General features: G+C 59.6%; 1 protein-coding gene across 1 annotated transcript in view; it reads right to left on the reverse strand.

Annotated features, from left to right (window-relative positions):
* The window catches only part of LOC144488448 (calpain-1 catalytic subunit-like), a gene marked incomplete at its 5' end in the record, with an annotated part of 53,539 nt that extends 41,136 nt beyond the window's left edge, over positions 1-12,403 (reverse strand). Inside the window, 2 exons of the mRNA XM_078206520.1 lie at positions 7,288-7,345; positions 12,338-12,403. Of these exons, the coding sequence (XP_078062646.1) occupies positions 7,288-7,345; positions 12,338-12,403 (124 nt within the window). The remainder of the gene's footprint in view (positions 1-7,287; positions 7,346-12,337) is intronic.
* Between the last annotated feature and the right edge of the window lie 214 nt (positions 12,404-12,617).

Consider the following 12,617-nt stretch of genomic DNA (forward strand, 5'->3'; position numbering starts at 1 on the left):
ATAGATAGGGTGAACGGTGGGAAGCTTTTTCCCAGATCAGAAGTGACGTTCACGAGGGGTCACGGGCTCAAGGTGAGAGGGGCGAAGTATAACTCAGATATTAGAGGGATGTTTTTTACACAGAGGGTGGTGGGGGCCTGGAATGCGCTGCCAAGTAGGGTGGTGGAGGCAGACACGCTGACATCGTTTAAGACTTACCTGGATAGTCACATGAGCAGCCTGGGAATGGAGGGATACAAACGATTGGTCTCGTTGGACCAAGGAGCGGCACAGGCTTGGAGGGCCGAAGGGCCTGTTTCCTGTGCTGTACTGTTCTTTGTTCTTTGTACAGAGGGGCAATGTGCCTTGAAGGTGCCAGAACGAGGCCTTCCCATTTCTGGGACATAGAAACAAAGAACATGGGAGCAGGAAGAGGCCATTTGGCCCTTCGGGCCCTGCTCCACCATTATGATCATGGCTGATCATCCAACTCAATATCTTGATCCCTCCCTTTGATCCCTTTAGTCCCTCGTGCTGTATCTAACTGCTTCTTGAAAACATTCAATGTTTTGGCCTCAACTACTTCCTGTGGGAATGAATTCCACAGGCTCACCGCTCCCTGGGTGAAGAAATGTCTCCTCACCTCTGCCCCAAACAATCTGAATCCTCAGACTGTGACCCCTGGTCCTGGACCCCCCCCCACCATCAGGAACATCCTCCCTGCATCTACCCTGTCTAGTCCTGTTAGAATTTTATAAGTCTCTATGAGATCCCCCCTCATTTGTCTGAACTCCAGTGAAAACAATCCTAACCTAGTCAATCTCTCCTCATACATCAGTCCCACCATCCCCGGAATCAGCCTGGTAAACCTTCGCTGCACTCCCTCGAGAGCAAGGACATCCTTGCTCAGAAAAGGAGACCAAAACTGCACACAATACTCTCGGTGTAGCCTCACCAAGGCCCTGTATAATCGCAACAACACATCCCTGCTCCTGTACTCGAAACCTCTCGCAATGAAGGCCAACATTCCATTTGCCTTCTTTACCGCCTGCTGCACCTGCATGCTTACCTTCAGCGACTGGTGCACAAGGACACCCAGGTCCCGCTGCACACTCCCCTCTCCCAATTTATGGCTATTAAAATAATGTTTTATTACCAAAGGATACCATGTTTATCCACATTATGCTGCATCTGCCATGCAGATGCCCACACACTCAGCCTGTCCAAATCACACTGAAGCATCTCTGCATCCTCCTCACAGCTCACCCTCCCACCCAACTTTGTATCAACTGCAAATTTGGAAATAATACATTCAGTCGTCTCGTTTAAAAGTCAATCAGGAGTTAGTTCAGTTAGCTGAGTTAGTTGAGTGGCAGTTAGCTGGGTTAACTGAGTTAGCTGAGTTAACTGGGTGGCAGTTAGCTGAGTTAGCTGGGTGAACAAAGAACAATACAGCACAGGAACAGGCCCTTCGGCCCTCCAAACCCGCGCCGCTCCCTGGTCCAAACTAGACCACCCTCTTTTTCACACAGAGGGTGGTGGGCGAGTGGAATCGGCTGCCGTCAGTGGTGGTGGAGGTGAACTCAATAGGGTCTTTTAAGAGACTCCTGGATGAGTACATGGGACTTAATAGGATGGAGGGTTATAGGTAGGTCTAGAAGGTAGGGATATGTTCGGCACAACTTGTGGGGCCGAAGGGCCTGTTTGTGCTGTAGTTTTTCTATGTTTCTATCTTTCTATTCTTTTGTATCCCTCCATTCCCACTTCGTTCATATGGCTGTCTAGATAAGTCTTAAACGTTCCCAGTGTGTCCGCCTCCACCACCTTGCCCGGCAGCGCATTCCAGGCCCCCACCACCCTCTGTGTAAAATATGTCCTTCTGATATCCGTGTTAAACCTCCCCCCCCTCACCTTGAACCTATGACCCCTCGTGAACGTCACCACCGACCTGGGGAAAAGCTTCCCACCGTTCACCCTATCTGTGCCTTTCATAATTTTATACACCTCTATTAAATCTCCCCTCATCCTCCGTCTTTCCAGGGAGAACAACCCCAGTTTACCCAATCTCTCCTCATAACTAAGCCCTTCCATACCAGGCATCATCCTGGTAAACCTCCTCTGCACTCTATCTAAAGCCTCCACGTCCTTCTGGTAGTGTGGCGACCAGAACTGGACGCAGTATTCCAAATGCGGCCGAACCAACGTTCTATACAACTGCAACATCAGACCCCAACTTTTATACTCTATGCCCCGTCCTATAAAGGCAAGCATGCCATATGCCTTATTCACTACCTTCTCCACCTATGACGTCACCTTCAAGGATCTGTGGACTTGCACACCCAGGTCCCTCTGCGTATCTACACCCTTTATGGTTCTGCCATTTATCGTATAGCTCCCCCCTACGTTAGTTCTACCAAAGTGCATCACTTCGCATTCATCAGGATTGAACTCCATCTGCCATTTCTTTGCCCAAATTTCCAGCCTATCTATATCCTTCTGTTGCCTCTGACAATGTTCCTCACTATCTGCAAGTCCAGCCATTTCCGTGTTGTCCGCAAACTTACTGATCACCCCAGTTACACCTTCTTCCAGATCGTTTATATAAATCACAAACAGCAGAGGTCCCAATACAGAGCCCTGCGGGACACCACGAGTCACAGGCATCCAGCCGGAAAAAGACCCTTCCACTACCACCCTCTGTCTTCTGTGACCAAGCCAGTTCTCCACCCATCTAGCCACCTCCCCCTTTATCCCATGAGATCCAACCTTTTGCACCAACCTACCATGAGGGACTTTGTCAAACGCTTTACTAAAGTCCATATAGACGACATCCACGGCCCTTCCCTCGTCAACCATTCTAGTCACTTCTTCAAAAAACTCCACCAGGTTAGTGAGGCATGACCTCCCTCTCACAAAACCATGCTGACTATCGTGAATGAGTTTATTCCTTTCTAAATGCGCATACACCCTGTCTCTAAGAATCTTCTCCAACAACTTCCCTACCACGGACGTCAAGCTCACCGGCCTATAATTTCCCGAGTTATCCTTCCTACCCTTCTTAAATAACGGGTGGCAGTTATCTGAGATTAGCTGAGTAGCTGTTAATCATCTGAAGCTTGATTCAAGTCTCAATAGGTGTCAACACTGAAGAATTTTAACTGTCCTGGCAGTCAGAGGTTTACAGCATGGAAACAGGCCCTTCGGCCCAACTTGTCCAAGCCACTCCTTTCTTTGTGGTCGGTGCAGACTCGATGGGCCGAATGGCCTCTTTCTGTACTGTAGGGTTTCTATGATCTTTCACTCCTTTTTTCAACCCTTAAGCTAGTCCCAATTGCCCGCATTTGGCCCATATCCCTCTATACCCATCTTACCCATGTAACTATCTAAATGCTTTTTAAGAGACAAAATTGTACCCGTCTCTACTACTACCTCTGGCAGCTCGGTCCAGACACTCACCACCCTCTGCGTGAAAAAATTGCCCCTCAAGACACTTTTGTATCTCTCCCCTCTCACCTTAAACCTATGCCCTCTCGTTTTAGACACCCCTACCTTTGGGAAAAGACATTGACTATCTAGCTGATCTGTGCCCCTCATTATTTTATCGACCTCTATAAGATCACCCCTCAGCCTCCTACGCTCCAGAGAAAAAAGTCCCAGTCTATCCAGCCTCTCCTTGCTGTGTTTAGGGGACGGAATTTTGCAAGCACATGAACACGCACACATCCATACGCACACACACACACGCACCCGTGTGCACACAGGCACCCACACACACACACCTGTGCACACACGGACACGCGTGAACAGACACCCGCACACACACGCACCCGTGCCCAGACACCCGCGCACCCGCGCACACATGCACCCGCGCACACACCCGCGCACACACACGCACCCGTGCACAGACACCCGCGCACCCGCGCACACACGCACCCGTGCACACCCGCACCCGCACACACACGCACCCGCACACACACACACCCGCGCACACACGCACCCGCGCACACACGCACCCGCGCACAGACACCCGCACACACACGCTCCCGCGCACACACGCTCCCGCGCACACACGCACCCGCGCACACACGCACCCGCGCACACACGCACCCGCGCACACACACCCGTGCACACGCACCCACGCACACACGCACCCGCACACACGCACCCGCGCACACACACACACGCGCACACACGCACCCGCGCACACACGCACCCGCGCACACACGCACCCGCGCACACACGCACCCGCGCACACACGCACCCGCGCACACACACCCGTGCACACGCACCCACGCACACACGCACCCGCGCACACACACATACGCGCACCCGCGCACACACGCACCCGCGCACACACGCACCTGCGCACACACGCACCCGCGCACACACACGCACCCGCGCACACACACGCACCCGCGCACACACCCGCGCACTCACGCACCCGCACACACACCCGCGCACACACGCACACCCGCGCACACACGCACACACACGCACCCGCACACACACCCGCGCACACACGCGCACACACACCCGTGCACACACGCACACACACGCACCCACACCCGCGCACACACGCACCCGCACACACACCCGCGCACACACGCACACACACGCACCCGCACACACACCCGCGCACACACGCACCCGCACACACGCACCCGTGCACACACACACCCGCACACACACGCACCCGCGCACCTGCGCACACGCACCCGCGCACACACACCCGCACACACACCCGCGCACACACGCACACACACGCACCCGCACACACACGCACCCGCACACACACCCGCGCACACACGCACACACACGCACCCGCACACACACCCGCGCACACACGCACCCGCACACAAACCCCTGCATACACGCACACAAACGCACCCACACCCGCGCACACACGCGCCCGCACACACACCCGCGCACACACACACCCGCACCCACACACGCACCCGCACACACACCCGCGCACACACGCACACACACGCACCCACACCCGCGCACACACGCACCCGCACACACACCCGCGCACACACGCACCCGCACACACGCACCCGTGCACACACACACCCGCACACACACGCACCCGCGCACCTGCGCACACGCACCCGCGCACACACACCCGCACACACACCCGCGCACACACGCACACACACGCACCCGCACACACACGCACCCGCACACACACCCGCGCACACACGCACACACACGCACCCGCACACACACCCGCGCACACACGCACCCGCACACAAACCCCTGCATACACGCACACAAACGCACCCACACCCGCGCACACACGCGCCCGCACACACACCCGCGCACACACACACCCGCACCCACACACGCACCCGCACACACACCCGCGCACACACGCACACACACGCACCCACACCCGCACACACACGCACCCGCACACGCACCCGCACACACACACACCCGCACACACACGCACCCGCACACACACCCGCGCACACACCCGCGCACATACGCACCCGCACACACACCCGCGCACACACGCACCCGCACACACACCCGCGCACACACGCACCCGCACACACACCCGCACACACACGCACCCGCGCTCACACGCACCCTCACACACGCACCCACACCCTCGCACACACGCACCCGCACACACACCCGCGCACACACGCACCCGCACACACACCCGCGCACACACGCACCCGCACACACGCACCCGCACACACACCCGCACACACACCCGCACACACACCCGCACACACACCCACCCGCGCACACACGCACCCGCGCACACACCCACCCGCGCACACACCCACCCGCGCACACACCCGCACACACACGCACCCGCGAACACACCCGCGCACACACGCACCCACGCACACGCACCTGCGCACACACACACCCGCGCACACACGCACCCGCGCACACACGCACCCACACACCTGCGCACACACACACCCGCGCACGCACACCCACGCACACGCGCACACACGCACCCGCGCACACATGCACCCGCACACACACCCGCGCACACACGCACCCGCGCACACACACACCCACGCACACACACACCCGCACACACACCCGTGCACACACGCACCTGCACACACACCCGCGCAAACACACCCGTGCACACACACACCCGCGCACACACACCCGCGCACACACGCACCCGCGCACTCACGCACACACACCCATGCACACACGCACCCGCACACACACCCGCGCAAACGCACCCGTGCACACACACACCCACGCACACACGCACCCGCGCACACACGCACCCGCACACACACCCGTGCACACACGCACCCGTGCACACACGCACCCGCGCACACACGCACCCACGCACACACGCACCCGCGCACACACGCACCCGCGCACACACACACCCACGCACACACAAACCCGCGCAAACGCACCCGCGCACACACACACCCGCGCACACACGCACCCGCGCACACACGCACCCGCACACACACCCGTGCACACACGCACCCGCACACACACCCGCGCACACACCCGTGCACACACACACCCGCGCACACACACACCCGCGCACACACGCACCCGCACACACACCCGTGCACACACGCACCCGCACACACACCCGCGCAAACACACCCGCGCACACACACACCCGCGCACACACACACCCGCGCACACACGCACACGCACCCGCACACACACCCACGCACACACACACCCGCGCACACACCCGCGCACACACACCCGCGCACACACACCCGCGCACACACACACCCGCGCACACACACACCCGCGCACACATGCACCCGCACACACACCCGCGCACACACACACCCGCGCACACACGCACCCGCGCACAATTCCCAAAATGCTCCCCCACTGAAATGTTGATGACCTGGCCGGGCTCATTCCCCAATCCCAGGTCCTGTGTGGCCTCCTCTTTCATTGGGAACATCCACTGTGTTTCCAAACCCCTTCCTGGACACACCTCACAAATTGCTCCCAATCCAAACCCCTGGCACTGTGAAGACTGAAGCAAAGTATGAATTTAGTTCCTCGGCCATTTCTTTATTCCCCGTTATGGATTCTCCCGTTTGTGACTGTAAGGGACCTACATTTATTTTTGTCAATCTTTTTCTCTCTAGGTATAGAAACCGTTAGTCAGTTTTTACGTTCCCCGCTAGCTTACTTTCATACTCTATTTTCCCGTTAACCAATCCCTTGGTCCTCCTTTGCTGAATCTTAAACTGTTCCCAATCCTCAGGCCTATCGCTTTTTCTTGCCAATTTGTCTGCCTCTTGAATTTGGTCCTATCTCGAATTTCCAGTCACTTACGTTTGGACAGCACCCGATTGAGAATTATCCTCAGTTCAAAGACAGAGATCTCCATGTCCTGGAGAGGAAGAAACCAACAATTAACCAGGAGTTTCACTCATCACCGGGGTCAGCGTGGGGTCAGGGTGATACCCGGGGTCAGCGTGGGGTCAGAGTGATACCCGGGGTCAGCATGGGGCCAGCAAGATGCCCGGGGTCAGCGTGGGGCCAGCATGATGCCCGGGGTCAGTGTGGGGTCAGAGTGATACCCGGGGTCAGCGTGGGGTCAGAGTGATACCCGGGGTCAGCGTGGGGTCAGAGTGATACCCGGGGTCAGCGTGGGATCAGAGTGATAACCGGGGTCAGCGTGGGGCCAGCATGATGCCCGGGGTCAGAGTGATACCCGGGGTCAGTGTGGGGTCAGAGTGATACCCGGGGTCAGCGTGGGGCCAGCATGATGCCCGGGGTCAGCCTGGGGTCAGAGTTATAATCGGGGTCAGCGTGGGGTCAGGGTGATACTCGGGGTCAGCGTGGGGTCAGGGTGATAATCGGGGTCAGCGTGGGGTCAGGGTGATACCCGGGGTCAGCGTGGGGTCAGAGTGATACCCGGGGTCAGCGTGGGGTCAGAGTGATAATCGGGGTCAGCGTGGGGTCAGGGTGATACCCGGGGTCAGCGTGGGGTCAGAGTGATACCCGGGGTCAGCGTGGGGTCAGAGTGATACCCGGGGTCAGCGTGCGGTCAGAGTGATACCCGGGGTCAGCGTGGGGTCAGAGTGGTACCCGGGGTCAGCGTGCGGTCAGAGTGATACCCGGCGTCAGCGTGCGGTCAGAGTGATACCCGGGGTCAGCGTGCGGTCAGAGTGATACCCGGGGTCAGCGTGGGGCCAGCATGATGCCCGGGGTCAGCGTGCGGTCAGGGTGATAACTGGGGTCAGTGTGGGGTCAGGGTGATACCCGGGGTTAGCGTGGGGTCAGAGAGATAACCGGGGTCAGTGTGGGGTCAGGGTGATACCCGGGGTCAGCGTGGGATCAGAGTGATACCCGGGGTCAAAGTGATACCCGGGGTCAGCGTGGGATCAGAGTGATACCCGGGGTCAGAGCGATACCCGGGGTCAGCGTGGGGTCAGAGTGATACCCGGGGTCAGAGTGATACCCAGCGTCAGCGTGGGGTCAGAGTGATACCCAGCGTCAGCGTGGGGTCAGAGTGATACCCAGCGTCAGTGTGGGGTCAGAGTGATACCCAGCGTCAGTGTGGGGTCAGAGTGATACCCAGCGTCAGTGTGGGGTCAGAGTGATACCCGGGGTCAGAGTGATACCCAGCGTCAGCGTGGGGTCAGAGTGATACAAGGGGTCAGAGTGATACCCAGCGTCAGCGTGGGGTCAGAGTGATACCCAGCGTCAGTGTGGGGTCAGAGTGATACCCAGCGTCAGTGTGGGGTCAGAGTGATACCCAGCGTCAGTGTGGGGTCAGAGTGATACCCGGGGTCAGAGTGATACCCAGCGTCAGCGTGGGGTCAGAGTGATACAAGGGGTCAGAGTGATACCCAGCGTCAGCGTGGGGTCAGAGTGATACCCAGCGTCAGAGTGGGGTCAGAGTGATACCCAGCGTCAGCGTGGGGTCAGAGTGATACCCGGGGTCAGAGTGATACCCAGCGTCAGCGTGGGGTCAGAGTGATACCCGGCGTCAGCGTGGGGTCAGAGTGATACCCGGCGTCAGTGTGGGGTCAGAGTGATACCCAGCGTCAGCGTGGGGTCAGAGTGATACCCAGCATCAGCGTGGGGTCAGAGTGATACCCGGCGTCAGAGTGATACCCAGGGTCAGCGTGGGGTCAGAGTGATACCCGGGGTCAGAGTGATACCCAGGGTCAGCGTGGGGTCAGAGTGATACCCGGGGTCAGAGTGATACCCAGCGTCAGCGTGGGGTCAGAGTGATACCCGGGGTCAGAGTGATACCCAGCGTCAGTGTGGGGTCAGAGTGATACCCAGCGTCAGCGTGGGGTCAGAGTGATACCCAGCATCAGCGTGGGGTCAGAGTGATACCCGGCGTCAGAGTGATACCCAGGGTCAGCGTGGGGTCAGAGTGATACCCGGGGTCAGAGTGATACCCAGCGTCAGTGTGGGGTCAGAGTGATACCCAGCGTCAGCGTGGGGTCAGAGTGATACCCAGCATCAGCGTGGGGTCAGAGTGATACCCGGCGTCAGAGTGATACCCAGGGTCAGCGTGGGGTCAGAGTGATACCCGGGGTCAGAGTGATACCCAGGGTCAGCGTGGGGTCAGAGTGATACCCGGGGTCAGAGTGATACCCAGCGTCAGCGTGGTGTCAGAGTGATACCCAGCGTCAGCGTGGGGTCAGAGTGATACCCGGGGTCAGCGTGGGGTCAGAGTGAAACCCGGGGTCAGCGTGGGGTCAGAGTGATACCCGGGGTCAGCGTGGGGTCAGAGTGATACCCGGGGTCAGCGTGGGGTCAGAGTGATACCCGGGGTCAGCGTGGGGTCAGAGTGATACCCGGGGTCAGAGTGATACCCGGGGTCAGAGTGATACCCAGCGTCAGCGTGGGGTCAGTGTGATACCCAGGGTCAGCTTGGGGTCAGTGTGGGCTCAGAGTGATACCTGGGGTCAGTGTGATAGCCAGGGTCAGCTTGGGGTCAGTGTGGGGTCAGCATGATACCCGGGGTCAGAGTGGTACCCGGGGTCAGTGTGGTACCCGGGGTCAGCGTGGGGTCAGAGTGGTATCCGGGGTCAGCGTGGGGTCAGAGTGATACCCGGGGTCAGCATGGGGTCAGAGAGATAACCGGGGTCAGTGTGGGGTCAGCATGATACCCGGGATCAGAGTGATACCTGGGGTCAGTGTGGTACCCGGGGTCAGTGTGGTACCCGGGGTCAGCGTGGGGTCAGAGTGGTACCCAGGGTCAGCATGGGGTCAGAGTGGTACCCGGGGTCAGCGTGGGGTCAGAGTGGTACCCGGGGTCAGCGTGGGGTCAGAGTGGTACCTGGGGTCAGCGTGGGGTCAGAGTGGTACCCGGGGTCAGCGTGGGGTCAGAGTGGTACCCGGGGTCAGCGTGGGGTCAGAGTGGTACCCGGGGTCAGCGTGGGGTCAGAGTGGTACCCGGGGTCAGCATGGGGTCAGAGTGGTACCCGGGGTCAGCGTGGGGTCAGAGTGGTACCCGGGGTCAGCGTGGGGTCAGAGTGGTAACTGGGGTCAGCGTGGGGTCAGAGTGGTACCCGGGGTCAGCGTGGGGTCAGAGTGGTACCCGGGGTCAGCGTGGGGTCAGAGTGGTACCCGGGGTCAGCGTGGGGTCAGAGTGGTACCCGGGGTCAGCGTGGGGTCAGAGTGGTACCCGGGGTCAGCGTGGGGTCAGAGTGGTACCCGGGGTCAGCGTGGGGTCAGAGTGGTACCCGGGGTCAGCGTGGGGTCAGAGTGGTACCCGGGGTCAGCGTGGGGTCAGAGTGGTACCCGGGGTCAGAGTGATACCCAGCGTCAGTGTGGGGTCAGAGTGATACCCAGCGTCAGTGTGGGGTCAGAGTGATACCCAGCGTCAGCGTGGGGTCAGAGTGTTACCCGGCGTCAGCGTGGGGTCAGAGTGATAATCGGGGTCAGCGTGGGGTCAGAGTGATACCCGGCGTCAGTGTGGGGTCAGAGTGATACCCAGCGTCAGTGTGGGGTCAGAGTGATACCCAGCGTCAGTGTGGGGTCAGAGTGATACCCAGCGTCAGCGTGGGGTCAGAGTGATACCCAGCATCAGCGTGGGGTCAGAGTGATACCCGGCGTCAGAGTGATACCCAGGGTCAGCGTGGGGTCAGAGTGATACCCGGGGTCAGAGTGATACCCAGGGTCAGCGTGGGGTCAGAGTGATACCCGGGGTCAGAGTGATACCCAGCGTCAGCGTGGTGTCAGAGTGATACCCAGCGTCAGCGTGGGGTCAGAGTGATACCCGGGGTCAGCGTGGGGTCAGAGTGAAACCCGGGGTCAGCGTGGGGTCAGAGTGATACCCGGGGTCAGCGTGGGGTCAGAGTGATACCCGGGGTCAGCGTGGGGTCAGAGTGATACCCGGGGTCAGCGTGGGGTCAGAGTGATACCCGGGGTCAGAGTGATACCCGGGGTCAGAGTGATACCCAGCGTCAGCGTGGGGTCAGTGTGATACCCAGGGTCAGCTTGGGGTCAGTGTGGGCTCAGAGTGATACCTGGGGTCAGTGTGATAGCCAGGGTCAGCTTGGGGTCAGTGTGGGGTCAGCATGATACCCGGGGTCAGAGTGGTACCCGGGGTCAGTGTGGTACCCGGGGTCAGCGTGGGGTCAGAGTGGTATCCGGGGTCAGCGTGGGGTCAGAGTGATACCCGGGGTCAGCATGGGGTCAGAGAGATAACCGGGGTCAGTGTGGGGTCAGCATGATACCCGGGATCAGAGTGATACCTGGGGTCAGTGTGGTACCCGGGGTCAGTGTGGTACCCGGGGTCAGCGTGGGGTCAGAGTGGTACCCGGGGTCAGCATGGGGTCAGAGTGGTACCCGGGGTCAGCGTGGGGTCAGAGTGGTACCCGGGGTCAGCGTGGGGTCAGAGTGGTACCTGGGGTCAGCGTGGGGTCAGAGTGGTACCCGGGGTCAGCGTGGGGTCAGAGTGGTACCCGGGGTCAGCGTGGGGTCAGAGTGGTACCCGGGGTCAGCGTGGGGTCAGAGTGGTACCCGGGGTCAGCATGGGGTCAGAGTGGTACCCGGGGTCAGCGTGGGGTCAGAGTGGTACCCGGGGTCAGCGTGGGGTCAGAGTGGTACCTGGGGTCAGCGTGGGGTCAGAGTGGTACCCGGGGTCAGCGTGGGGTCAGAGTGGTGCCCGGGGTCAGCGTGGGGTCAGAGTGGTACCCGGGGTCAGCGTGGGGTCAGAGTGGTACCCGGGGTCAGCGTGGGGTCAGAGTGGTACCCGGGGTCAGCGTGGGGTCAGAGTGGTACCCGGGGTCAGCGTGGGGTCAGAGTGGTACCCGGGGTCAGCGTGGGGTCAGAGTGGTACCCGGGGTCAGCGTGGGGTCAGAGTGGTACCCGGGGTCAGCGTGGGGAGTCTGTTTTTGGAAACGTAACTCACCTCCCCGGCAAGCTGTGAGAACATGGCCTTGAAACCGTCCTCCACATCGTCTTCCGTGATACCATCCTGAAAAATAATAACCAATAGAATCAGAGGGGAATCGGAGGGAGAGAGAGAGACATGGAGAGAGAGAGAGAGACAGACAGAGAGAGAGAGAGACAGAGAGAGAGAGAGAGAGACAGACAGACAGAGAGTCAGAGAGAGAGAGACAGAGAGAGAGACAGAGAGACAGGGAGAGAGAGAGAGAGAGACAGAGAGAGAGAGAGAGAGACAGAGAGAG

This window comes from Mustelus asterias, unplaced genomic scaffold, assembly GCF_964213995.1.
Source record: "Mustelus asterias unplaced genomic scaffold, sMusAst1.hap1.1 HAP1_SCAFFOLD_1577, whole genome shotgun sequence".
Lineage (NCBI taxonomy): Eukaryota > Metazoa > Chordata > Chondrichthyes > Carcharhiniformes > Triakidae > Mustelus > Mustelus asterias.